The sequence below is a fragment of the Xiphophorus hellerii genome, chromosome 20 (genome assembly GCF_003331165.1).
Source record: "Xiphophorus hellerii strain 12219 chromosome 20, Xiphophorus_hellerii-4.1, whole genome shotgun sequence".
NCBI lineage: Eukaryota > Metazoa > Chordata > Actinopteri > Cyprinodontiformes > Poeciliidae > Xiphophorus > Xiphophorus hellerii.
The window spans coordinates 176,813-201,370 of NC_045691.1; the positions used below are offsets into that span (position 1 = coordinate 176,813).

The following is a 24,558-nucleotide window of genomic DNA, read 5'->3' on the forward strand; positions in this document are numbered from 1 at the left end:
GTGGGTAGAGTACTCAAAAATCGTAATGGAGTAATAGACGTTACATACTTTTACTGTTTATAAATAAGGGATGAGGTGAAAGCTACTTCTAAGCTTGTGGTTTGTTTATTGTTGTCATGGCAACTCCATAGGAAGTGCCTATGGAGTTGGCAGTCACATAGCTGTCGTTTTGCCAGTTAACATGCCGTATTGAATTAGTTTCAAACATTTATTTTCATAAGGCTTTAGCAAATATTTTGTTTCCAAATTAGAATTTTTCATTGTTTGGTTACAGATGCTATACAAATTTTTAGTTTGTACGTGGAAAATTAGGATGCGATATTCAGTTTGACATACATTTAAAGCATGCTTTCAATGTTATGGACATGGAGAAAGACAGACAATCTTTTAGTCATTTTAATATGAAAAAGAACAGAACCGTTTCTAATTCAATGTATCCTCAGGTCTCAGTTTTGGATGGACTTGTTTGGAGATTTAAGAGACTCCGGAAACTTCAACGGAAGCCTTGAGCACCAGTGCTTGCTCAGATTCTGCTTCACCAGAGTTCTGCAGAAAGACCTGGATGAATGCAAAAATCTCTGGAATAACCACAGGATCCGGCCAAGCAGACTTGCATCATGTCCTGGGGGGATTCCAAACGAACTCTATCTCTTGCCTCACAGGTAATTGACATCTTCACAAATAAAAATAATGCTTGACATTACATAATAATGCAGACGTGCTGTTAGCACAAGTTAGGACATCTGTTATCTATGTACAAGTAACCTATAGCTGTTAATGTATAGTGTATCACAAAAGTAAGTACACCCCTCACATTTCTGCAGGTATTCAAGTATATCTTTTCATGGGATGACACCAACAAAATGACACTTTGACACAATGAAAAGTAGTCTGATTACAGCTTATATAACAGTGTAAATTTATTCTTCCCACAAAATAACTCTGTGTAAAGGCATTAATGTCTAAACCACCAGCAACAAAAGTGAGTACACCCCTAAGAGGTCCCTAAGAGTACTCACCAAATGCCGCACACTACATCAAATTAGTCTGCATGGCTGTCACCCCAGAAGGAAGCCTCTTCTTAAGTCCGTACACAAGAAAGCCCACAAACAGTTTGCTGAAGACATGTCAACAAAGGACATGGATTATTGGAACCAGGTCTTATGGTCTGATGAGACCAAAATTAATTTGTTTGGTTCAGATGGTCTCCAGCATGTGTGGCAGCTGTCAGGTGAGGAGTACAAAGAGAAGTGTGTGCTTCCTGCAGTCAAGCATGATGGTGGGAATGCCATGGTCTCAGGCTGCAGGAGTGTAGCAGGTGTTGGGGAGTTACATTTCATGAACTCGAATATGTACTGTGAAATACTGAAGCAGAGCATGATCCCTTCCCTCTGGAAACTGGGTCACAGAGCAGCGTTCCAGCATGATAAAGCCCCCAAACACACCTCTAAGACGACCACTGCTTTACTGAAGAGGCTGAGGGTGAAGGTGATGGACTTGCCAAGCATGTCTCCAGACCTAAACCCAATAAAACATCTTTGACATGTCCTCCAAGCCCAGGAGAGTCAAGGCAGTTTTGGTAAATAATGGTGGCCACACAAAATATTGACACTATAGGAATCTTCACTAAGGGGTGTACTCACATTAGTTGACATTAGTTTAGACATTAATGGCTGTATATAGTTAGTTTGCGGGAAGAATAAATTTACATTCTTATATAAGCTGCACTCAGAATACTTTTCATTGTGTCAAAGTGTCATTTTGTCAGTGTTATCCCATGAAAACATATACTTAAATATCTGCAGAAATGTGAGGGGTGTACTCACTTTGTGATACACTGTATAAAGTGTCACTGATAGTGCTCACTTATACTGTGTCATATAGCCAGCAAAAAACCCCCCCAAAAACAGAGAATTACAAGTACTTGTACTAAATATATAAAATATCTGTCACAATTCTATTACCAATTATATTCTGACTTTGCAGATATGGTTCAAGAGATTGTGGATTTCCTGTTGAGGACAGTGATCTGGATGTTTCCCAGAAGCAAGTCAGGTGACAGAGTTGTGTGGTGATAAAGACATCGAGGAATACCTACAGCAAGTCATGCAACAACATGGACAACAGCAGTCACAAAACTGGGAGTCAGCTATGGAACTGTATTTATTCCTCAAACACATAGCAAGGCTGTAGACACAAACAACCTGAATTAATTTTTTTTAAATATTTTGTGTCCTGTTTATTTTACTCAAATGAAAACTCATTGTTATGGTAAGAACATTATAACATAAAATATTATCTATTTGTAGATATTTTCATATGATAGCCCTTCTAAAGTGGCAGTTTATTCATAGTTATCAGCTCATGAAGTCAACAATCCCTTTGGGCAAATTCTGTTATTTGAGACTGGTGTATGTCTGATTTAGGCTCACGATACGGGGATTTGTCAAAGCTCTACAATATAAAATTTTGTATCATCTTAAAAGGGAATACACTCGGCTTTCATTTAAGCCAAGTTTTGAATCTGACCAACTCAGAGGTCACCACAGCTTGTTAAACAGAAATAACACAAACTCTTTTTGCCTTACCAAGAAACATTGTTTTTAGTCCAGTGGTATCCAGGGACATCAGGGACACAAGAGTTGACAACTGAAATACTCAGACTAAGAAATCCGGAAATGTATACCATATACAGTTTTTTAGATTAGCCTACCATTATGTAATCCATAATAACCACATAAAAACATGACTGCATGGTAGTATAGATTTGGTACATTTCAGGATTTCTTAGTCTGAGTATTTCAGTTGTCAACTCTTGTGTCCCTGGATACCATTGGATTACAAACAATGTTTCTTGGTTAGGCAAAAAGGATTCATGTTATTTTGTTTTAACAAGCTCTGGTGACCTGAGTTGGTCAGATTCAAAACTTGGCTTAAATGAAAGCCGAGTGTATCCCCTTTTAAGATGATACAAAAAACTATATTATGGACATATTACAAATGCCCGGACCGTGAGCCTAAACCAGACATACACCACTCTAAAAAAAAATACAGAATTTGCCCTAACGGATTGTTGACTTCATGAGCTGATGTCCCTTTCAAAGCTATCACTTTGAAAAGGACATCATATTATCTAATCTTTTCAGAAATTATGGCAAGGCTTTGCCACCCAGAAATGGAGAACAACATGGTCTGACCCATGGAGCAACCATCACAAAATTAGCTGAATGCCAACAGCATTAGAACAAGACTGCCAAGAAATCTCTTCTTTCAGTTTCAGTAGCATCCAAATCCCGGAGCATTTTGTATTCCAAAGTCCATGTTAGCCCTAAAAGCAGCGTAAGATTCCAAAAGTGGCAGTTTCAGTGTATTTGCACAGGTGTTTGCAACAGGAAAGGGTGAATCACTCAAAAACTCAAGATGTGGGGATGGCATCATGCCTGCTGGTGGAATCGCTGTCAGACCTGTAGCAAACATCAGGACTTCCTCTAGACATACAGCAGTGTTTTTCTCTGAAAAATTAAAAACAATGTAGTTAATAGTGCATTGCACAAATGATTTATTTTTATGTATGCTTTCCTCCTAATAAAACAAAGGGAAATAAAACAATTTTAGAATAAAACACAATCCGTCCTTACTAACCTTCGCAATCAAGCGAATAATCTGCCCAGAAGACGATTGTTTTGCCCTCCTTTTGCCGCCTATTGGTTCCTACTGGGCTGAGATCTGGTTTGAACATGGTCTCCAAGTCTGAAGCAGTCAGGGCCTTGGCAGAGAAACATAGGACTGGGGACAGGACACTGGAATGCTGTTGCAGTGCAGCGAAAAAACCTAGACTTGCCAGTCCATCTTTGAATCTGTTAAGGATAAAAACATACACACTGCACTTTATTCATAGCATAGATATGAAGTATTCTAAGTCCTGTGTAAATGTGAACCACATTGTAGTACAATATGTCTAAAAAGAAAAGAAAATTAAATATACAAAGTAAAGCTAACCTTTCACAGTGCTCAAAAATCATCATTAAAACTACAAATGTATCATTTCAAACTTTAAAAAAAATGTTTTCACTGTGCAAAAAAAATGAAATTGTGTCATGCAACAGTATATTTTTAGAAATCACATTGAAAAATTATTCATGTGCCATACCTTTGAATAATCTGACAATGATTAAATATATATATATATATATATATATATACTCCTCCATGGGCTGCCACCTTATCGTGGTGGAGGGGTTTGAGTGTCCCAATGATCCTAGGAGCTATGCTGTCTGGGGCTTCATGCCCCTGGTAGGGTCACCCAAGGCAGACAGGTCCTAGGTGAGGGACCAGACAAAGAGCAGCCCAAAGACCCCAATGATGAAGGAAAACTTTGGACTTGGTGTTCCCTCGCCCGGACGCGGGTCACCGGGGCCCCACTCTGGAGCCAGGCCTGGAGGGGGGGCACGATGGCGAGCGTCTGGTGGCCGGGCTTTTACCCATGGAGCCCGGCCGGGCTCAGCCCGAAGAGGAAACATGGGCCCCCCCTCCCATGGGCCCACCACCCGTGGGAGGGGCCAAAGGGGTCGGGTGCAGTGTGGGATGGGTGGCAGCAGAGGGAGGGGACCCTGGCGGTCCGATCCTCGGTTGCAGAAACTGGCTCTTGGGACGTGGAATGTCACCTCTCTGGTGGGGAAGGAGCCGGAGCTAGTGCGTGAGGTCGAGAGGTTCCGGCTAGAAATAGTCGGTCTCACCTCGACGCACGGCTCTGGTTCTGGAACCAGTCTCCTTGAGAGGGGCTGGACATACTTCCACTCTGGAGTTGCCCAAGGTGAGAGGCGTCGGGCAGGAGTGGGCATACTTGTTGCTCCCCATCTCGGCGCCTGTACGTTGGGGTTTACCCCGGTGAACGAGAGGGTAGCATCCCTCCGCCTACGGGTGGGGGGACGGGTTCTGACTGTCGTTTGTGCTTACGGGCCGAACGACAGTTCAGATTACCCACCCTTTTTGGAGTCCTTAGAGGGGGTACTGGAGAGTGCTCCTCCTGGGGACTCCCTTGTTCTGCTGGGGGACTTCAACGCTCACGTGGGCAATGACAGTGAGACCTGGAGGGGCGTGGTTGGGAGGAACGGCCCGCCCGACCTGAACTCGAGCGGTGTTCTGTTGCTGGACTTCTGTGCTCGCCATGGATTGTCCATAACGAACACCATGTTCAAGCATAAGGGTGTCCATATGTGCACTTGGCACCAGGACACCCTAGGCCGCAGTTCGATGATCGACTTTGTCATCGTTTCATCGGATCTGCGGCCGTATGTCTTGGACACTCGGGTGAAGAGAGGTGCGGAGCTGTCCACTGACCACTACCTGGTGGTGAGTTGGCTCCGGTGGTGGGGGCGAAAGCCGGTCAGACCTGGCAGGCCCAAACGTGTTGTGAGGGTCTGCTGGGAACGTCTGGCGGAATCCCCTGTGAGACGGAGCTTTAACTCCCATCTCCGGCAAAACTTCGAACACGTCCCGGGGGAGGTGGGGGACATGGAGTCTGAGTGGACCGTGTTCCGTGCCTCCATTGTCGAGGCGGCCGATCGGAGCTGTGGCCGCAAGGTTGTCGGTGCCTGTCGCGGCGGCAACCCTCGAACCCGCTGGTGGACACCTTCGGTGAGGGATGCCGTCAGGCTGAAGAAGGAGTCCTATCGGGCCTTTTTGGCCTGTGGGACTCCGGAAGCAGCTGATGGGTACCGGCGGGCGAAGCGGCATGCGGCTCGGGCGGTTGCTGAGGCAAAAACCCGGGCGTGGGAGGAGTTTGGAGAGGCCATGGAGAAAGACTTCCGTACGGCTTCGAGGCGATTCTGGTCCACCATCCGGCGTCTCAGGGGGGGGAAGCGGTGCAGCACCAACACTGTTTATAGTGGGGATGGTGTGCTGCTGACCTCTACTCGGGACGTTGTGGGCCGGTGGGCAGAGTACTTCGAAGACCTCCTCAATCCCACCAACATGCCTTCCACTGAGGAAGCGGAGCCTGGGGACTCTGGGTTAGGCTCTCCAATCTCTGGGGACGAGGTCGCCGAGGTGGTTAAAAAGCTCCTCGGTGGCAGGGCCCCGGGGGTGGATGAGATCCGCCCGGAGTTTCTTAAGGCTCTGGATGTTGTAGGGTTGTGTTGGTTGACGCGACTCTGCAATGTCGCATGGACATCGGGGGCAGCTCCCCTGGATTGGCAGACTGGGGTGGTGGTCCCCCTGTTCAAAAAGGGGGACCGGAGGGTGTGCTCCAATTATAGAGGGGTCACACTCTTAAGCCTCCCTGGCAAGGTCTATTCAGGGGTCCTGGAGAGGAGGGTCCGTCGGATAGTCGAACCTCGGATTCAGGAAGAGCAGTGTGGTTTTCGTCCTGGTCGTGGAACGCTGGACCAGCTCTACACCCTCGGCAGGGTCCTGGAGGGTGCATGGGAGTTCGCCCAACCAGTCTACATGTGTTTTGTGGACCTGGAGAAGGCGTTCGACCGTGTCCCTCGGGGAGCCCTGTGGGGGGTTCTCCGGGAGTATGGGGTACCGGGCCCTTTGATACGGGCTGTCAGGTCCCTGTATGACCGGTGTCAGAGTCTGGTCCGCATTGCCGGCAGTAAGTCGGGCTCGTTTCCGGTGAGAGTTGGACTCCGCCAGGGCTGCCCTTTGTCACCGATTCTGTTCATCACTTTCATGGACAGAATTTCTAGGCGCAGCCAAGGTGTTGAGGGGATCCGATTTGGTGGCCTTAGGATCTCATCTCTGCTTTTTGCAGACGATGTGGTCCTTTTGGCTTCATCAGATCGTGATCTGCAGCTCTCGCTGGAGCGGTTCGCAGCCGAGTGTGACGCGGCCGGGATGAGGATCAGTGCCTCCAAATCCGAGGCCATGGTCTTGAGCCGGAAAAGGGTAGAGTGCCTTCTCCGGGTCAGGGGGGGTGTCCTGCCCCAAGTGGAGGAGTTTAAGTATCTCGGGATCTTGTTCACGAATGGGGGAAGAAGGGAGCGGGAGATCGACAGGCGGATTGGCGCAGCGTCTGCTGTCAAGCGGGCGCTGTACCGGTCCGTCGTGGTGAAGAGAGAGCTGAGCCAAAAAGCGAAGCTCTCGATTTACCGGTCGATCTACGTTCCCACCCTCATCTATGGTCATGAGCTTTGGGTCATGACCGAAAGAACGAGATCGCGGATACAAGCGGCCGAAATGGGTTTTCTCCGTAGGGTGGCTGGGCTCTCCCTTAGAGATAGGGTGAGAAGCTCAGTCATCCGGGAGGGACTCAGAGTAGAGCCGCTGCTCCTTCACATCGAGAGGAGCCAGTTGAGGTGGCTCGGGCATCTGGTCAGGATGCCTCCTAGACGCCTCCCTGGTGAGGTGTTCCGGGCACGTCCCACCGGGAGGAGGCCCCGGGGAAGACCCAGGACACGCTGGAGGGACTATGTCTCTCGGCTGGCCTGGGAACGCCTCGGGATTCCCCCGGAGGAGCTAGAAGAAGTGGCTGGGGAGAGGGAAGTCTGGGCCTCCCTTCTGAAGCTGCTACCCCCGCGACCCGACCTCGGATAAGCGGAAGAAGATGGATGGATGGATGGATGGATATATATATATATATATATATATATATATATATATATATGATGACAAAAGAAGACGATACCTATTGTACATAAAATTCTGAATGGATGATAAAAGTGGTGAAACTCAGAATTTGGAAAGTATTGCTCAATATATTACAACATTTCACATAATTTTTCAGAAGGACACACAAAGATGTTACCAACCAAAGATAAAAAACAAAATCAATTAAGGAAAGAAGCTTGTTAAATTTGATATCTGATCAAGTAATTTCATATCTATAATTTGATCACAATTTTTTATACCCAATTAGTTTTTCATAGTAAATTACAATGTCATGATATCAGTGGCAGGTGTGAACAACTGGAAATATGTCATTGATCTTGAGTATTGAGCATTGAACTTTAGAATAGTTTTAAAATCTTTATAACATAATATAATATTAATAGCTCACTGTTTAGTAATTACCGTTGAATGGCACTGTGGTTTCTGTCAAGGATGTACCATCTGAGATACTCCTCTACAAAAGCTTTCTTCTCAGAAGTCTTCACACTTCTGAAGCAGCCAGCAGTTTGGAACATCCCGCTGTTTTGAAAAATTACATTTAGCAGAGATTCATCTGATTCAGCTTCCAGGACCTATAAAACAAGCAGTTTATTATAAGAAGTACAGAACTATCAATTTGACAACTTCTTCCTTATGAATACAAAAATAGCATAAACATTTTGTGCATTTGTGATTTCACATTTGTTGAGACAGGCTGAAATCGGGCCTTTCAAAAGAACTGCTGCTTTCAAGCAGAGGAAAAGAGAGATCCTTTGATATGGCTTGCCAATTTCAGCCTTATAAGCTGCAAGGGTAAAAGGTGTTTGTGTCCCAGGGATATTAATAACCTCTGTCCCATCTGGGTACAGAAGGAGGAAAGGTCCATCTTATATATCTTTGTTGAAGTCCTTAATTTTTTTAGCAGCAAGACTGAGCAGAGGTGTGACAGAGACATCTGGATTTGTTGCAAGCAAAATGTTTTTTCCACGCTGTGGCTTCAGACCATTCTTGTGAATGGTCATCAAGCCAATATTTATCTGAAAACAAAAAAAAATTATGCGGAAGACTGAGCAATGTTTTGTTTTAGAGAATACTCTGTTGTTTTCTTTTTGTTTTTAATTCCTCCTGTATTATGTTACAATAACATCCAAATAGATACATTAACTATTATCAGTCATTTTCAAGCTTTTACTTTTGAACTGATGCAAACAGAACAATGATTGCAAAATTATTACGCAATAATTAATCAGTAGATGATTTACTGTTGTGACTTATCATTAATTGACAGTTTGCTGTTACTGTTAAACAATTCTGTATAGTTTTGCTACGTGGAACTTTCTTTAAGCAAGTCTATTATGGTACTTAAAAGCTGCTTGTTTTTGGTCGGAACAAAACCGGACCTACCCGAACTTTCATTTTTTCCTTTTGCTTTAACCCCTTTTTCCTAAGAGAATACTTTTGTCGCTCCTCATTTTTCTTTTTTCTGTATTCAAGGAAGGTGCTGAGGGTTGGTGCAGGGCAGGATGGAACAGGCTGTTGTGCTAGAAGTAAAGTAAAGAAAAAATGTTGCACATCACATTCATGCAAACAGACGATATGTATTACGAACGACACAAATTACCCTAGAAGCAGTGCCTAAGGCTGTAACGGACCTTACTATTTTTAATTTAATTTAATTGGTTTATTTGGTAGGGACATACATACAGCGACATAGACAAACTGAACAAAACAGCAGTCTCATGTTTACGTCATAGTGCAATAGCAACAGCTAATTCGCAGCACTTGTCCCTAGATGGGCTTTTTCTATATATGGCTAATACCATGCTGCTGTATTATATCGAGTTTGTGTACTTTTAACTGCATTTACAATGAACAACTAAATGACAGTGGACACGGTCTGGAGACCACTAACGTTAGCAAGTTGCTACATCCATAAGAAACATAAATATTTCTTTATGCTTATTAACTTACTTGAACATTGTGGAGTATCTTCCATAAATATTTCCTGAAGTTGAAGCCTCTTGCCACAATTGCTGCAGAAGTTTGGTGACAGCTCAACCAGCTCTTTCCCGCAGTTTGGGCAAAACATTGCGACGTGACCGTATTCCCGCTTCTCATTAAAACGAAGCACACCAGAATAACTTCCGGTTCAAAAGTAAAACGAGCTGTAGTCCAATCAGCGATTTCTTAGGTCTCCCACTGGGACACACCTCTTCCGTTGTGTTTTCGTTAATGTTGTTGTGTTTCCGTTAATGTTGTTGTGTTTTCGTTAATGTTGTTGTGTTTCCGTTAATGTTGTTGTGTTTCCGTTAATGTTGTTGTGTTTCCGTTAATGTTGTTGTGTTCTCGTTATTGTTGTTGTGTTTTTGTTAATGTTGTTGTGTTTTTGAATTTGTAATTGTGTTTTTGTTAATGTTGTTGTGTTTTCGTTAATGTTGTTGTGCTTTGCACCTCAGGGCCACCGTACGTTTGTTTTAAAAAAATTCTCAGTTTGTTTTTTCTGCAGCATTTGTATGTATATCCTTGTCTATTGCAGGTGGTTCTACATAGTTGTAGTCTCTGAGACCCTTGTTTCTTTGGAGAGATGGGAAAACCCTGAAGACATAGACATATATGAGGTCAGTGAATATGTCCTTATGCTTTTTTAAATCTAAAATAATAATGCTCAAACATTAAAACAAAAATCATATGTGAATATTACCAAACAAACTTACTCAAATTTGAGCCACAAACTTACTCAAGTTTGTGGCTCAGACTCTGTCACTAAAACAAAGAGGTCATACAGGACTTAGACTTGTACGCTAAAGATTCAATAACTTTTATCTTAGAGATTTTGGATGCTGGAGTGATTTTCACTAATAATTTTGATATTTTGTACATTTGTTATGATGTGTCACCTTAGCAAGAAGATGGTTTACAACAGGGAGCAGCTGTTTAACATTGCCAAAGCTAAAATTATGCCATAACTGAAGCCAAAAATCCCAGGGGAGTTGAAAACAAGGCATTGTTGATGAATGCAGAAGCAAAGAGAAGAGAGAGAATGAGGAAGTTCCAACCATCTCTTCCCGACTCTAACCTCAATCCTAATGAGCAGTGTGAGATCGCAAGTGAACAAGTTGAATGAACTTCAAGTCCTGACAAGGGCTCAGCAAGAGTATAAGATATGCAGGATCATATCCCTGACTCCAACATCTCTCTGCAAGGCTTCTTAAACATACGAGCAGACAAAGATGAAAAGAACAGGCAGTGGAATAACAGTCCTTGTGAACCACAGATGGTGTCATCCAGTGACTGTGAAGTGTCTTCTCTGCTGTCCAGACATTCAACTCTTGTCAGTAAGTTTCCGTCCGTATTAGTAGGGTTAGATCAAACCCTATTTCCATCATGGAAGAAGTAGTAGAGGTGTTTGAGGAAGAAAAATACCTTTGTGTTCTGGATTGGAGAAACAATGGTGAAGCAATCTATAAGAAGGGACAGAGCAGGATGTACTTCTTGAAAAAGCTAAGATTCTTTAGGGTGTGTAGCAAGATACTGCACATCTTCTATAAGTTTGTTGTTGAGAGCGTCATCTCTTCTGCCATCATCTTTGGGGCAGCAGGAACATAACCAGCAACTTAAAAGGTTCAGCAACCTGATAAAGAAATCAAGAAAATTAGTCAAAGTCAGACGTTTCTTCAGGTTCCCTGAAGACATAGACATACTGTATGTTAAAGGATATCCTTCCTTTAACATATGTCCACAGCCACCACCATTTACAATAACTATTTGAAGAATCTGAAATTAATTACAGAGTTACAACAACATTTAATTTTCCTTTGGGATCAGTAAAGTATTTTAGAATTTGAATTTGAATAAGACCAAGCTTTCTGACACCAGGCAGCACATTTCTCTCCAGAATTCCTTGTTTGTCTTGAAATTTCATGTACCCTGCACAGATTCTGCTGTAGACTTTCTTGAGTCTATTTGACCCATAAAAGGCATCAAATTTGGACCAAAGAAAACAGCTGCCTTGCTTTCTATGGTCCAAGACTGATACTAGAACAAAATTTACTGCTAGTGAATTTTACATGAAACAGTCCGCATCCAAGTAAGTTGCTTAAATTTTTTAAAATTAGTTTTAGCTTACTGAAAGGTCTCTCCCCAATAGCAACAGTCATAGGCAACGTGCAAAATATAAATGAAGGAATCCACACTTCTCAAAAAATGCTATATAGTCGTATTTCATTCAAGCTACAGTATATAACTTTAATAAAAAATATGTTTTCTCCATATTTGTTAAAGCTGTCACCATGTCATGACAGTTTATTAGACAGATAATCTGTGAAAAAAAATCTATCTCCTCCAACTTCTCCCTGAACTACTATTGCTAGGTTTCAGACATGTGACCCAGATGACGTGCAAAATTCAGATGGAGGTCCGCAAGTGGATTTCTCTGGATCAAATCAAAGCAAAATGGATCACAGCAGTAGGCAAACGCCCTAAATAGGCTGGAAATGACGAGGTATCTCGAAAAAATACTCGGATATTTAGGATATGATCAGTATCGTCTCAGTAAAAAAAGACTTGTTATATAATCTTGAGGACTTCCCCAGTGTGGAGGTGATCCACGTAACTAACTATCTGTTGCTGCAGAGTTCATAATATATGACGAGCCACATGACAGTTTTCAAAAGCCTGAAGGCCAGCTCGTACAGCCGTTGTTCTGCTTCTGTTAGCCTAGCACCTTGATTTAGAATGTCCGAGCTGACCTCCGGTTTCTTGTTCATATCAAACCTAAAGCTAGTCAGGTCCTGCTTGATGTCATTTTTCATTGCAATGAAGTTGTTGTGCATTTCTTTAATATTGCTGCATAGATTCTGGATAACCTTAGCAGTCGCTAGCTTGCTCTCCTCACTAGGGTCAGTGGCCTGCATCATGCTAGCTTTGTTCAGTCCTTGCCTGGCAATGACGCATAATATATAATTTTGAAGAAGAACTGAATCTATTTATTGCGTTTAGTGCAGTTTTCCTTGTCACTGATCAGGACAGATTAAGGATTTAACCCGCCATCTTGGACACGCTCCTGGAAGTCCTGACACACTTGTGTTTTTGTGTGTGCTCCGGTGGCCAAGTGATGACATTTCATTGCCAATTTCACTTGGCAATGACAATAAGTCTAAGTGTAAGGATGAACGTACTGGGAACCAGTCATCCATCCTTTCACTAGTGGACACTGAGAGAACCACCAGTGTCCACTAGAAAAGATACTTAGGGCAGTATCTTAGTCCTTCATCAAAAATGAAGGGCTAAGATCTAATGAGGTTTAGTCAAGTTTGATAGATGTGGGGAGGATCTCAGAGTCTTTACTGGGCCAACCTCTTTAGCTGGTTTTGGTGGTTGGGGTGCCTGTTTACATATTGGTGCTAAACAGTTAGAAACTACTGTATATGCCCCACTTTATGACAATAAAACCATTGTCTCTGATTTAAAAGTTGGAGTGCTCTTGACCTGAGATTGTGGCTTAATATCTTTCCCTCTCTTGTCACGAGAGAATGGTTTAGATTTACTCATATAAACATTTTTGTGCAAATTCTTCTGCCATCACAGCTGCCTCTTGTGAAGTGGTAACCTTTTGCTCATTCAGTTACAATCTCAACTGTACAATCTAGAAGGTATTTTTTTTTACTATTCCAACAATACCAACTCCCATAGTGAATAGCTCTGATCTGTTAGCTCTTTATCAATAAGAACTGACACAATCAAAATATCCAGTCCATTTAGAAAATACTGACTACACTGATCAATTATGTAAAAAAAAAAATTTCTATAGGCTACTAATAATTTTGTACATTGCCCCTTTTCCACTGGCTCTACTTCAACAACCCGGCTCGGCTCTATTTCGGAGTGTTTTTAATTTTTCAATACGTTTAATTATGATTCATCTGATCAAGTTATATTGAGAACAAATAAAGCTGTATTCCTTCTATTCTGACTGGTTCTAGTTTTTGTCCACTACCAGGACAAAAACCACACTGCTCTTCCTGAATCCGAGGTTCGACTATCCAATGGAGTTAAGGCTTAAGAGTGTGATCCCCCTATAATTGGAGAGCAATTGGAGTGGTCCCCCTTTTTCAACAGGGGGACCACCACCCCAGTCTGCCAATCCAGGGGAACTGCCCCCGATGTCCATGCAATATTGCAAAGTCGGGTCAGCCAACACAACCCTACAACATCCAGAGCCTTAAGGGACTCCGGGCTAATCTCATCCCACCCCTGGGGCCCTGCCACCGAGGAGCTATATACACTGCTCAAAAAAATAAAGGGAACACTCAAATAACACATCCTAGATGTGAATGAAAGAAATATTCTCATTGAATACTTTGTTCTGTACAAAGTTGAATGTGCTGACAACAAAATCACACAAAAATCATCAATGGAAATCAAATTTATTAACCAATGGAGGCCTGGATTTGGAGCCACACACAAAATTAAAGTGAAATAACACTACACGCTGATCCAACTTTAATGTAATGTCCTTAAAACAAGTCAAAATGAGGCTCAGTATTGTGTGTGGCCTCCACGTGCCTGTATGACCTCCCTACAACGCCTGGGCATGCTCCTGATGAGGTGGCGGATGGTCTCCTGAGGGATCTCGTCCCAGACCTGGACTAAAGCATCCGCCAACTCCTGGACAGTCTGTGGTGCAACGTGACGTTGGTGGATGGAGCGAGACATGATGTCCCAGATGTGCTCAATCGGATTCAGGTCTTGGGAACGGGCTGGCCAGTCCATAGCTTCAATGCCTTTATCTTGCAGGAACTGCTGACACACTCCAGCCACATGAGGTCTAGCATTGTCCTGCATTAGGAGGAACCCAGGGCCAACCGCACCAGCATATGGTCTCACAAGGGGTCTGAGGATCTCATCTCGGTACCTAATGGCAGTCAGGCTACCTCTGGTGAGCACATGGAGGGCTGTGCGGCCCTCCAAAGAAATGCCACCCCACACCATTACTGACCCACTGCCAAACCGGTCATTCTGAAGGATGTTGTAGGCAGCAGACCGCTCTCCACGGCGTCTCCAGACTCTGTCACGTCTGTCACATGTGCTCAGTGTGAACCTGCTTTCATCTGTGAAGAGCACAAGGCGCCAGTGGCGAGTTTGCCAATCCTGGTGTTCTCTGGCAAATGCCAAGCGTCCTGCACGGTGTTGGGCTGTGAGCACAACCCCCATCTGTGGACGTCGGGCCCTCATACCATCCTCATGGAGTCGGTTTCTAACCGTTTGTGCAGACACATGCACATTTGTGGCCTGCTGGAGGTCATTTTGCAGGGCTCTGGCAGTGCTCCTCCTGTTCCTTCTTGCACAAAGGCGGAGGTAGCGGTCCTGCTGCTCGGTTGTTGCCCTCCTACGGCCTCCTCCACGTCTCCTGGTGTACTGGCCTGTCTCCTGGTAGCGCCTCCAGCCTCTGGACACTACGCTGACAGACACAGCAAACCTTCTTGCCACAGCTCGCATTGATGTGCCATCCTGGATGAGCTGCACTACCTGAGCCACTTGTGTGGGTTGTGGAGTCCGTCTCATGCTACCACGAGTGTGAAAGCACCACCAACATTCAAAACTGACCAAAACATCAGCCAGACAGCATAGGTACTGAGAAGTGGTCTGTGGTCCCAACTGCAGAACCACTCCTTTATTGAGTGTGTCTTGCTAATTGCCAATAATTTCCACCTGTTGTCTATTCCATTTGCACAACAGCAGGTGAAATTGATTGTCAATCAGTGTTGCTTCCTAAGTGGACAGTTTGATTTCACAGAAGTTTGATTTACTTGGAGTTATATTGTGTTGTTTAAGTGTTCCCTTTATTTTTTTGAGCAGTGTATATATATGCAGTATATATATATATATATATATATATATATATATATATATATATATATATATATACAAACACATTACAAATATACTTAAAGCAGGGTCTAGCTGCAGTCAACTACAAGACACAACCATGTAAAACTCATTAACCTACTTAACCGCTAAGTCAGGATGTCATACAGCTGTTAATAGCAAAGTGTATGACGATCTACATTATGATTCTATGTTCCTGATTAAATAATATATGATAATGACAGTGTATACTTGTCTGATAAATATAGCTGTCAGTTCGTGCTAAGCATATGACGATCTGACAGCGTATGATGATCTTACACAACACCGGCCCAGCTGGCCCTACTCCGAAGCAGGAACCTAAAAAGCAGGGCCAACCTCGAAAAAAAACGGTGGAAAAGGGGCACATGTTAACCAAGAGCAATAATAATGTTACCTTATAACATTCCTAGTATTTCTATTGCAACTTGTTCCAACCATCTGATTTCAAAGCCAACCTGTGATCTTTTATTGGTTTACATTTGAGATAGAACCTGTGATTTGAAGGCTTCATGAACAAAGAAAAAATAAATGGTTAAGCTAATATTGACTATGCATTAACCAGCTTTACTAGCTGTGAGTCATTATGTTTGTATTGAGAAATCTAAGCTTGTCACAAGTATTGCTTTGGCTAATTATATTTGGTAATCATGTCTTCACAAATTCAGAATGTTTTGTCCCACTGCAGATCCTGGAGGCTGATGCTGACAACACAGGGCAGACACACAGTCAAGATTTTCTACAGCCCTTCATTGTTGCCAAGATGGCTGTTCTGCCAGAGATCTTCATGCTTGCCGATGAAAAGAAATACAATGGCTATTATAACAGGCCTCTTCCTATCCTGCAACAGTTCCGTTGCTTTGTTCTGGCAGACCTAAAAGATCTAGAATCTGTAAGTATCCCTTGTGTGTTTTAAAAGACATGAGACTTTTAAAACATGCCTCTTTTCAAAACTTAATAAAGTTTGTAATATTGTATCAATACAAAACTCAACATGATGCAATTGCTTTCACTACTGTATTGTGTTCTTCCTGTATGGACTTTGTTTACAAAAGTAGATGTAAACATAGCTTTTATGCTTTATGATTCTCTGAATTAGAGGACGTTTGTTGCCAGTCCATTTTCTGACACATTCGTGGTGAATGTCAGTGAAGTCACAAGCCAAGCTCAGGAGGACCCAGAGATGTTGTGGGTGGTTGGTCCAGTGCTGGCTGTCATTATCATTATTATCACAGTGATTGCTATTTTACTCTTTAAAAGGTGAGTGTACTTTCGAGATTTTAATAAATCACTTGTAAATAAATCACTGAGCCAAGATATCAGTTTCCTCCTATTGCATCTACTCCTACAGACACTTTATAACCACATTTGATGGTGAATTGTTTCAGTCGCCAAACTTCTTGAGGCAATATTAGAATTTTTCCTGCAATGAAAAGTTGTTTGGACCATGTCTTGTTTGGTTTATATGACGAATAACCGCATGATCTATTGTTGGTTGTGCCCCCGATTTTTAGTCTGTAAATACGCAAAATACATCTAACTTCATGCATAATATGGAACTAAGTGTAAAAGAACCTTCTGCAGAACAATTTTAAAAATTGACACCAAATAAAACAGAGAGAAATTCCAGCTATCACTTACTTATTTTCCAAGCAGCTTTGTATTCTCAGGTACACTATGTTTTTATATGAGCAATGGTGTATGAATTTATTAGAATAACCCACAACTGTTTAATTCATCACCTTCCTAATTCTGGTCCTCATGCTTGCCCCTTCTCCTAAATAACCCATGCCTTGCCCTACTGGTAAAGGTATAGTTGTCATGTTGGGTTCTAGTCGTTTTACCCACATACAGAACACAATCAGGAGAACAGATAATCAGATAGTTTTTTAAATAATGAAAAGTGAGATTGTGTGGTTCTTGTCCTATGGAAGGAAGCTGGGGTCATCTGTAGTCTGGAGAACAGTGTGAGAGAGATGGTGACTTTGATGTTTGTTGGAAAGTGGAGCTTCAGAGAAAGAATGGCTTGATCTTACTTGAAAAGATGGGCATCACGAGGGGGGAAATCCAGAAAGCCAGGAACTCGGGCTTCACAGGGGTTAAGTCCAAGGCATCACAAGGAAACACCTGAGGAACAGGCAACAGGAATATATTACTAGATGTAATCTCAGAAAAATACAGAGCGCAAGCTCAGAGGGGCGCAGAGTACCAGAACTGGCAAACACTCAGGCATCAAAGTGCTGACAGCCTGCTCCTCATATACTCCTGGATGATTAGGTGATAGATCACAGGTGAGGAAGACACCAGTCAGCTGGCACACCCTCCAAGGTGGTGCAGTCTCCAGGCACCATCTAGTGAATGAACAGGGAAGCAGCAGGCAACAGAAAACCCCCAAACAAAGAGCCAAAAACTCTGGTTCCCAACAATAGTAACCCTACTGGGGGACTCAATTCAAGAATAACCAAATATCTCCTTGTTTTAGTCTTTCATTCAGTCCGAAAATAGGTATTCTAATTAGGTTAAATTCACACATTGAAATACTTTTGTGTTAAACTACACTAACATGACGCGCATTTGGTTCCTAACTGTTCTTTGTTACAGTTATCACAAAAATGTAGAGATGTTTTGAGCTGGGACAAAGACTTTTAATCCTTAATGCTGTTGCCTCTTGTGGTTTGCATAAACTGATGCTTTGCTGAAATCTATTTTCCTTTCCACACAACGTTTTAAAAAATTGACAGAACTTGGCTGTTGGAAACTATGGGTAACAGTTTCTGGTTACTTTTTAATATTGTCTATTAACAATATTTTTCTTTTCTTTTTCAATGTCTGTTGTCTGTGGATGCAGTAAACAGGAAAGGTTAGTGTCTTTTTTTTAAAAATCTCAGTGTCGTACTTCCTCGTGTCTCTTTTTGGTCTCAGTATTTCATTAATCTCCCTATAACATCATTTTGTCATGATGGGTTAAGGTTTCTAGCCCACATGCAGAACACAAGACAGGAGAGTAAGAATCAGTTCAAGTGATTTATTAAGATTACACAATTATCAGAGTGTGGGAAGGTGGTCTGGTCCAGGGAATCAACGGTAACGGGCAGCAGTGGTTCACTGCGAGGGGAAAGAGCAGACTGGTGAGTTCAGGGGTCGTGGGAATATGGAAATCTCAGATCAAACGCAGGTTGTTCTTACTTGGTGGTGGTTGGATCTGAATCTTGGAGGGTAACTGAGTATGTCCAGGGTCTCGGTCTCTTAGTGGGTCCAGGAACAAACGGAGGAGTGCGGCGGAGAACGGACAGGTAGGCTCGGGTGCAACGGAGACACAGGGGAGTGGTTCGACCGCCAGCCGTGGGGTCCAGGAGATACTTGTAAAAAAACGGAGAGGTGAGTCTGGGAACTCGGGCAACCAGTGGGTATTTTCCACGACGTCACGAGGGAGGTTCTGAAACCAGGAAAACTGCCAGGGTCTAATCAGCGGGTCCAGAGTGTCAAAGGGATCACCTGAAGGCAACAGAGAAAACACAAAGAGAATCACTGGAAGGCTCAAGGCAACGAGGAACACAGAGACAGGGCTCAAGGGGGCTCAGAGGTACCGTGACTGGCAAACACTCAGGCGACGCTGGACTGGCGGTCAACTCCTTAAGTATGCTCCGCTGATGAGGGTAATTGATGACAGCTGTGGATGATGATGATACCACCGCACTCCAACCGGAACCTGTCGCCATCTGGTGGTAAGAGGTGGAAAAGGCGCACAGGAAAATACCCCACCAAGAGAACCAGAGAACCCTGGAACATAACACATTTATAGTACCTTAAGCCAGTATGTCTCGGCCACTTAATCTAATTTCCTGGAATGTCCAGGAATTAGGCCATGCAATTAAGAGGAAGAAAATTTTGACCTTTTTGAATAAGCAAGAAGCTGATATTGTACTTCTCCAGGAGACTAGGTTGTGGATCATCTGAAACTAAAAAGAGACTGGGTGGGCAATGTTTATTTTTCTTCTCACTCGCTGAATAAAAAAGGTTCAGCCATCCTTATTAATAAGAAACTCCCTTTTACCCTCGTATGTGAGGAAAGAGATTCGGAAGGTAGATTCATTCTGTTTAAAGGTTCAATCTATAACCATACTCAATGTCTATGCCCCTAATAATGATTCACCTAACTTAATTTCGCAAGTAATTTTATTGTTTAATCAGTATTGTGATGGTCTTGGCTTCCTGGCTGGCGATTTCAATTGCATAATGGATGCTGGTTTGGACAAATCCTTCTCGCCACATGTGTCCAACCCCAGAGCCTCCTCTGTTCTTAAAGAATTATGTTCAGATATTCTGTTGGTCGATGTGTGGTGTCAGCTAAACCCCAAAGTAAAAGACTACTCTTTTTATTCACATCCTCATAACTCATATTCTAGACTTGATTATTATTTTATCCCAAAAACCTATTGACATACTGTTCTGTCTTGCTCCATGGGTTCAGTCGCCCTTTCAGATCATGCCCCTATTTATTTACAATTTGAATCTACTTTTAATACTGTTAGGACTCCCGTTTGGAGACTTAATACCTCGTTCTTGAATAGCAACCCTTTTTGTACCTTTGTTAGGTATAATCTTTTACAATACTGGTCTGATAATGAATCTTCTCCAGTTTCTTCTGCCATGATTTGGGATGCAGCCAAGGCCACTTTACGAGGGCAGTTCATTTTCTATAGCTCTTTTCAGAAAAGAGTTTTGGAGGAAAACAGAAAAAAAACTAGAGAATGAGGTGTCTAGGTTGGAGCATATGCATAAACAGTTTCCTACTTCAAGGAATTTCAAGGCATTAGTTGCTTAGATTGCACATCCTATAGACCAGGGGTCTCAAACTCCAGGCTGCAGTCCTGCAGTTTTTAGATGTGCCACAGGTACAAAACACTGGAATGAAATGACTTAATGACCTCCTCCTTGTGTAGATCAGTTTTCCAGAGCCTTAATGACCTAATTATTCTGTTCAGGTGTGGTGCAGCAAAGGCACATCTAAAAGTTGCAGGACTGCGGCCCTTGAGGACTGGAGTTTGAGACCCCTGCTATAGACCTATCAGTCTCCTCAATGTTGACTACAAAATTGTTGCGAAGGTGCTGGCTCGGAGACTAGAAAAATTTCTTCCGAACATAATAAACCCCTACCAGACAGGTTTTGTGAAATCTAGATATGGAACAGACAAAGTGCGTCATGCACTGAATGTCATTCATTATCTTAATCATCATAAAGACCCTGCTCTGATAATTTCTCTCTCGATGCAGAAAAGGCCTTCTATCGGGTAGAATGGACCTTTTTATTCTTAGTTCTACATAAATTTGGGATGGGCCCTAATTTTATTAACATGATTAAAGCCTTCTATTCCAATCCAGTAGCCATGGTAAATACTAATGGTTTGCTGTCAGATGGTTTTTCTGTTCGGGGGGATGCCCTTTGTCACCTTTGCTGGTCACGTTGTTCATTGAACCTTTAGCTGAGACTATTAGACATATCTGGAATTAGGATAGGTGAAGATCATCATGTGATCTCTCTTTAAGTGGATGATGTTCTTTTATACCTGAAAAAACCAGTACAGTCTCGGCTGTACTTAGATAGACTTAGATTCCATAGATAAATTTGGTGCTCTTTCAGGTTATAAGATTAATTTAGGCAAGTCTGTTGCTTCTCCTTTCAATATCCCTCAAGATATGGTGCTACAGCCTATTTCTGACACATCTAAAAAAGGTTTCAAGTACTTGGGCATCTTTATTTCCCCTGATTTGAAAGAACTATTCTCATCAAACTACTCCCCCCTAGTTCAGAACATTAAGAACGATCTGTCGAAATGGTCCACTTTACCTATATCACTTCTCGGTAGGGTTAATACAATAAAAATGAATATGCTCCCTCCCTTAAATTACTTGTTTCAAAACCTTCCTTGCTACTTGTCCTTTACATTCTTTAAATCCCTTAACTCTCATATTTCCCATTTTATTTGGAACAATAAGCATCAACGAATTAGGTTATCCACCCTTACTAAACCCAAGTAGTTGGGAGGTTTGTCTTCTATCCAACATGCAACTCTATTACTGGTCTGCCCAGCTTAAAATTATGTCAGACTGGTTTTCTAGTAGAAACAACTGTTTATGGCTTGGCCTTGAATCTTTATCATGTTGTCCTAGAAAATTAAAGTCTCTCCCTTTTATCAATAACTTAGATTAGTTGGATTTGTTGAAGGAAAACATGGTAGTTTATAGTACTTTCTTAAGTGGGAAGACATAAGGAAATACTTAAATATCCCTCCCTTTATCTCAATTTGATCCCCTCTGACTTTAAACCCGGATTTACCAACTTCTATTAGATGTATTGACATATTGAACTGGTCCTGTTCTGGTCTGACTGATTTCTCTGGTCTGTTGATTTCTGGTTCTATTAAATCATTTAATCAAATCAGGGACAATAGCAACATTCCTCAAAAAGATTGTTATAAATACCTTCAAATTCGGCATTTTATGGAGTCATTGTTCAGGTCCAATGTATTCCGTAGGGAACTGACGGATTTAGAAAATACCCTGGTTTCAACCAAATCTCCCAAAGGTTTGATTTCCAAGTTTTATGCATATTTACTCGGTTCTGAACCATCAAGCTTTGACTCTGTCAAGCGGTTGTGGGAGCGTGATCTGGAGGTGAAATTTAGTCCTTTAGATTGGCTCAAGATTTTCAATGGAACCTTTCCTCAATACACTTCTATGTCTATACATGAACAAAATTTCAAACTTTTCTATAGATCTTACAATACCCCTGTGCATCTCCAGGGTGCACAGGGAGATGCACAGAATGTTCCCCAAGCATTCCAATCTTTGCTGTAAATGTTTGAGGCATAGAGGTACTTTTTTCCATTCATCCCCTATGTTTTATCTTCTAAATGTTACCCCTAACCATTTGGATGTGCATTGCAAATCTTTGTTTACAATTCTTTGATTTCTTGCTAAGAAGTGTATTTTGCTACGATGGATTTCGCCATATGTCCCTACAGTAAATATGTGGATTACACAGATATCTGTCATCATACCTTTGGAAAAACTGACTCATGAACTTAACCACAAATCAGACACATTTTTGAAACTTTGGGGTCCTCTTGGATCTTTTCTACTTATTTATTTTACTGCTCTATTTATTCTGCTTGTTTTTATTTATTTATTTATTTTTTCTTTTCTCCTAATGGTTGTGAAGTGACGTGGCCTGGAGGAAGAAACTAACGCCTCATTTCTTAATCACTATAACAATCATTTTGTTATAGTGGTTTTGTTTTTTGTTTCTTTTCTGTGTATGTGTGTGGCAGCATGGGTTTCTCTTTTGTTCTCTGTATTGTAACTGATCTAAAATTAATAAAAATAATAATAATAAAAAGTTTATTGGAATTTGTTAAAACATACTTTCAGGAGAAATTGAGAACATTTTGACTGAAATCTGACACATTGTAATACTACGTAAGCTACTTCTATTTACTTACTCATGCCAGCAGTGAAATCAAAATCAAAATGAATTTATTCATTCCAAAGGGACATAAAACAAACTCAGAGATCCATGCCTTGCTTTGGCCGTCCCCTTGCTCGAAATCCTAATAACACCTACCTCTCTAAAGGGCTTCAGGGAGCGCAACTGCCATCTGCTGTAGGAAGCACAACTAGTTCAACATAACTTTGTAGGTTCTGTTTGAAATTGTCAGTATTAGGATTGACTTATTACTTGTCACCATGGTACAATATTGCTGGAACATTAACAGGCTCTGGAGTGGGTTCTCATTTTCATACAAGTCATGTATATCTGTTCTCCAGGAAACACACATCTTCAGCCAAGGATGAACACATATTAGAGAGAAAAGATTCCCTCATGACCTGCATCACTGAGCCTGTGGAGATGAGAAGACTAAAATGCCAGACATTAGGTATGGACATATACACATACATTTTCTCAAATTATCTTGAATCTTATAATTTTGTGCAAAGTTTGTGGCATGATACACAAAAGTGGAAATATCCCAGAAAAAGAAAAACATTTTATTTACACTGTTTTTATAGATTAAATGCTGCAGTTTTTCCTCAAGAGACTGACATTTAACATCTCAATGTTAAAGCTTTCTAACATTTAGAAATTTTGCAGATGAAACTGAATAGTAATATACGTTGTCTAAAAAGACACATGACCTCATTGAGTGCTGTCTTTTATTAAATCAGATTAAACATTTCTGGCTTTATTTGGTTAGAATTAGAATTATTTCTATTTGCCCAATGCAAAAATGATCACAGATGATACAGTGGTGCATTAATCCTAAACTCATTCTGCCTTTAAACAACTTGGGAAAGCCCATGTCATAGCATGACATTGTAAGTTTCTAATAGTTTAATTCAAAACACAAATACCTACTGACATATTGGCAACTCCTCAAACAATTCATTGTGTGACATAATTATAAAATAAATTAAATGGGGCCTGCGACAGACTGGCAACCTGTCCAGGATGTGCCCTGCCTCTCGCCTGGAACGTTAGCTGGAGATAGGCACCAGCACCTCCCGACCCCACTACAGACAAGGGTGTAAGAAAATGGATGGATGGATGGATTAAATGGGGCCCGATATCTTGAAGAGAAATGTGGACCTCCACAGTTGTGTTCATTCTTCAGAACAATCTCTAGATAAGTTTAAGTGCCACATTTGTTGGTTCAAATAATTATATGAAAGTATAAAATGCACAAATCAGTATCAAAAGTACTTTCATAATCCCCAAGAGGAAATTGCTTATTTGTTGAAGGTACTCCATATAAAGTGTTGAATGTTAGCAAATACAAATATCAAAAGTAATATAACATTTATAGAAAATAAACATACACTATGTATGTTTTTTTTAATATTGTGTTACATTCATTGTGTGAAAAGTAATTTATAGTAAGTAATTTATACTCAAAATATAAAATAAGTCAAATAAACACAAGTATGCACTTGGAAATATGAGAATTTTTAAATTCTCATATTTACAAATTCATTCATAGAACTCATTTATAGTTCTATTTA

At 41.7% G+C, this 24,558-nt stretch overlaps 2 protein-coding genes and 1 long non-coding RNA gene across 5 annotated transcripts in view; 1 reads left to right on the plus strand and 2 right to left on the minus strand.

Annotated features, from left to right (window-relative positions):
* The window catches only part of LOC116710338 (receptor-type tyrosine-protein phosphatase F-like), a 174,559-nt gene that overhangs the window by 107,655 nt on the left and 42,346 nt on the right, over nt 1–24,558 (plus strand). Inside the window, exons 15-18 of the mRNA XM_032549336.1 lie at nt 10,130–10,211; nt 16,187–16,405; nt 16,598–16,758; nt 23,326–23,435. Of these exons, the coding sequence (XP_032405227.1) occupies nt 10,130–10,211; nt 16,187–16,405; nt 16,598–16,758; nt 23,326–23,435 (572 nt within the window). The remainder of the gene's footprint in view (nt 1–10,129; nt 10,212–16,186; nt 16,406–16,597; nt 16,759–23,325; nt 23,436–24,558) is intronic.
* On the minus strand, nt 2,307–10,065 carry LOC116710604 (G2/M phase-specific E3 ubiquitin-protein ligase-like). 3 transcript variants are annotated; one of them, XR_004337104.1, is made up of 4 exons: nt 10,056–10,065; nt 6,545–6,547; nt 3,643–3,857; nt 2,307–3,512 (listed from the first exon to the last, which is right to left on the minus strand). XR_004337104.1 is itself a non-coding variant. In XM_032549742.1 (4 exons), exons 1-4 carry the CDS (start codon nt 8,477–8,479, stop codon nt 3,277–3,279), a joined length of 720 nt encoding a protein of 239 aa, XP_032405633.1. In that variant the 5' UTR covers nt 8,480–8,493; the 3' UTR covers nt 2,307–3,276. The 3 variants fall into 3 exon arrangements, 1 of the variants encoding a protein (XP_032405633.1); XR_004337105.1 differs by lacking the exons at nt 6,545–6,547; nt 10,056–10,065 and adding exons at nt 8,017–8,133; nt 8,998–9,042; XM_032549742.1 differs by lacking the exons at nt 6,545–6,547; nt 10,056–10,065 and adding exons at nt 8,017–8,186; nt 8,381–8,493.
* On the minus strand, nt 18,510–19,285 carry LOC116710608 (uncharacterized). Its single transcript, XR_004337108.1, has 3 exons — nt 19,086–19,285; nt 18,685–18,993; nt 18,510–18,603 (listed from the first exon to the last, which is right to left on the minus strand). It is a non-coding gene; the product is annotated as an uncharacterized LOC116710608 (long non-coding RNA).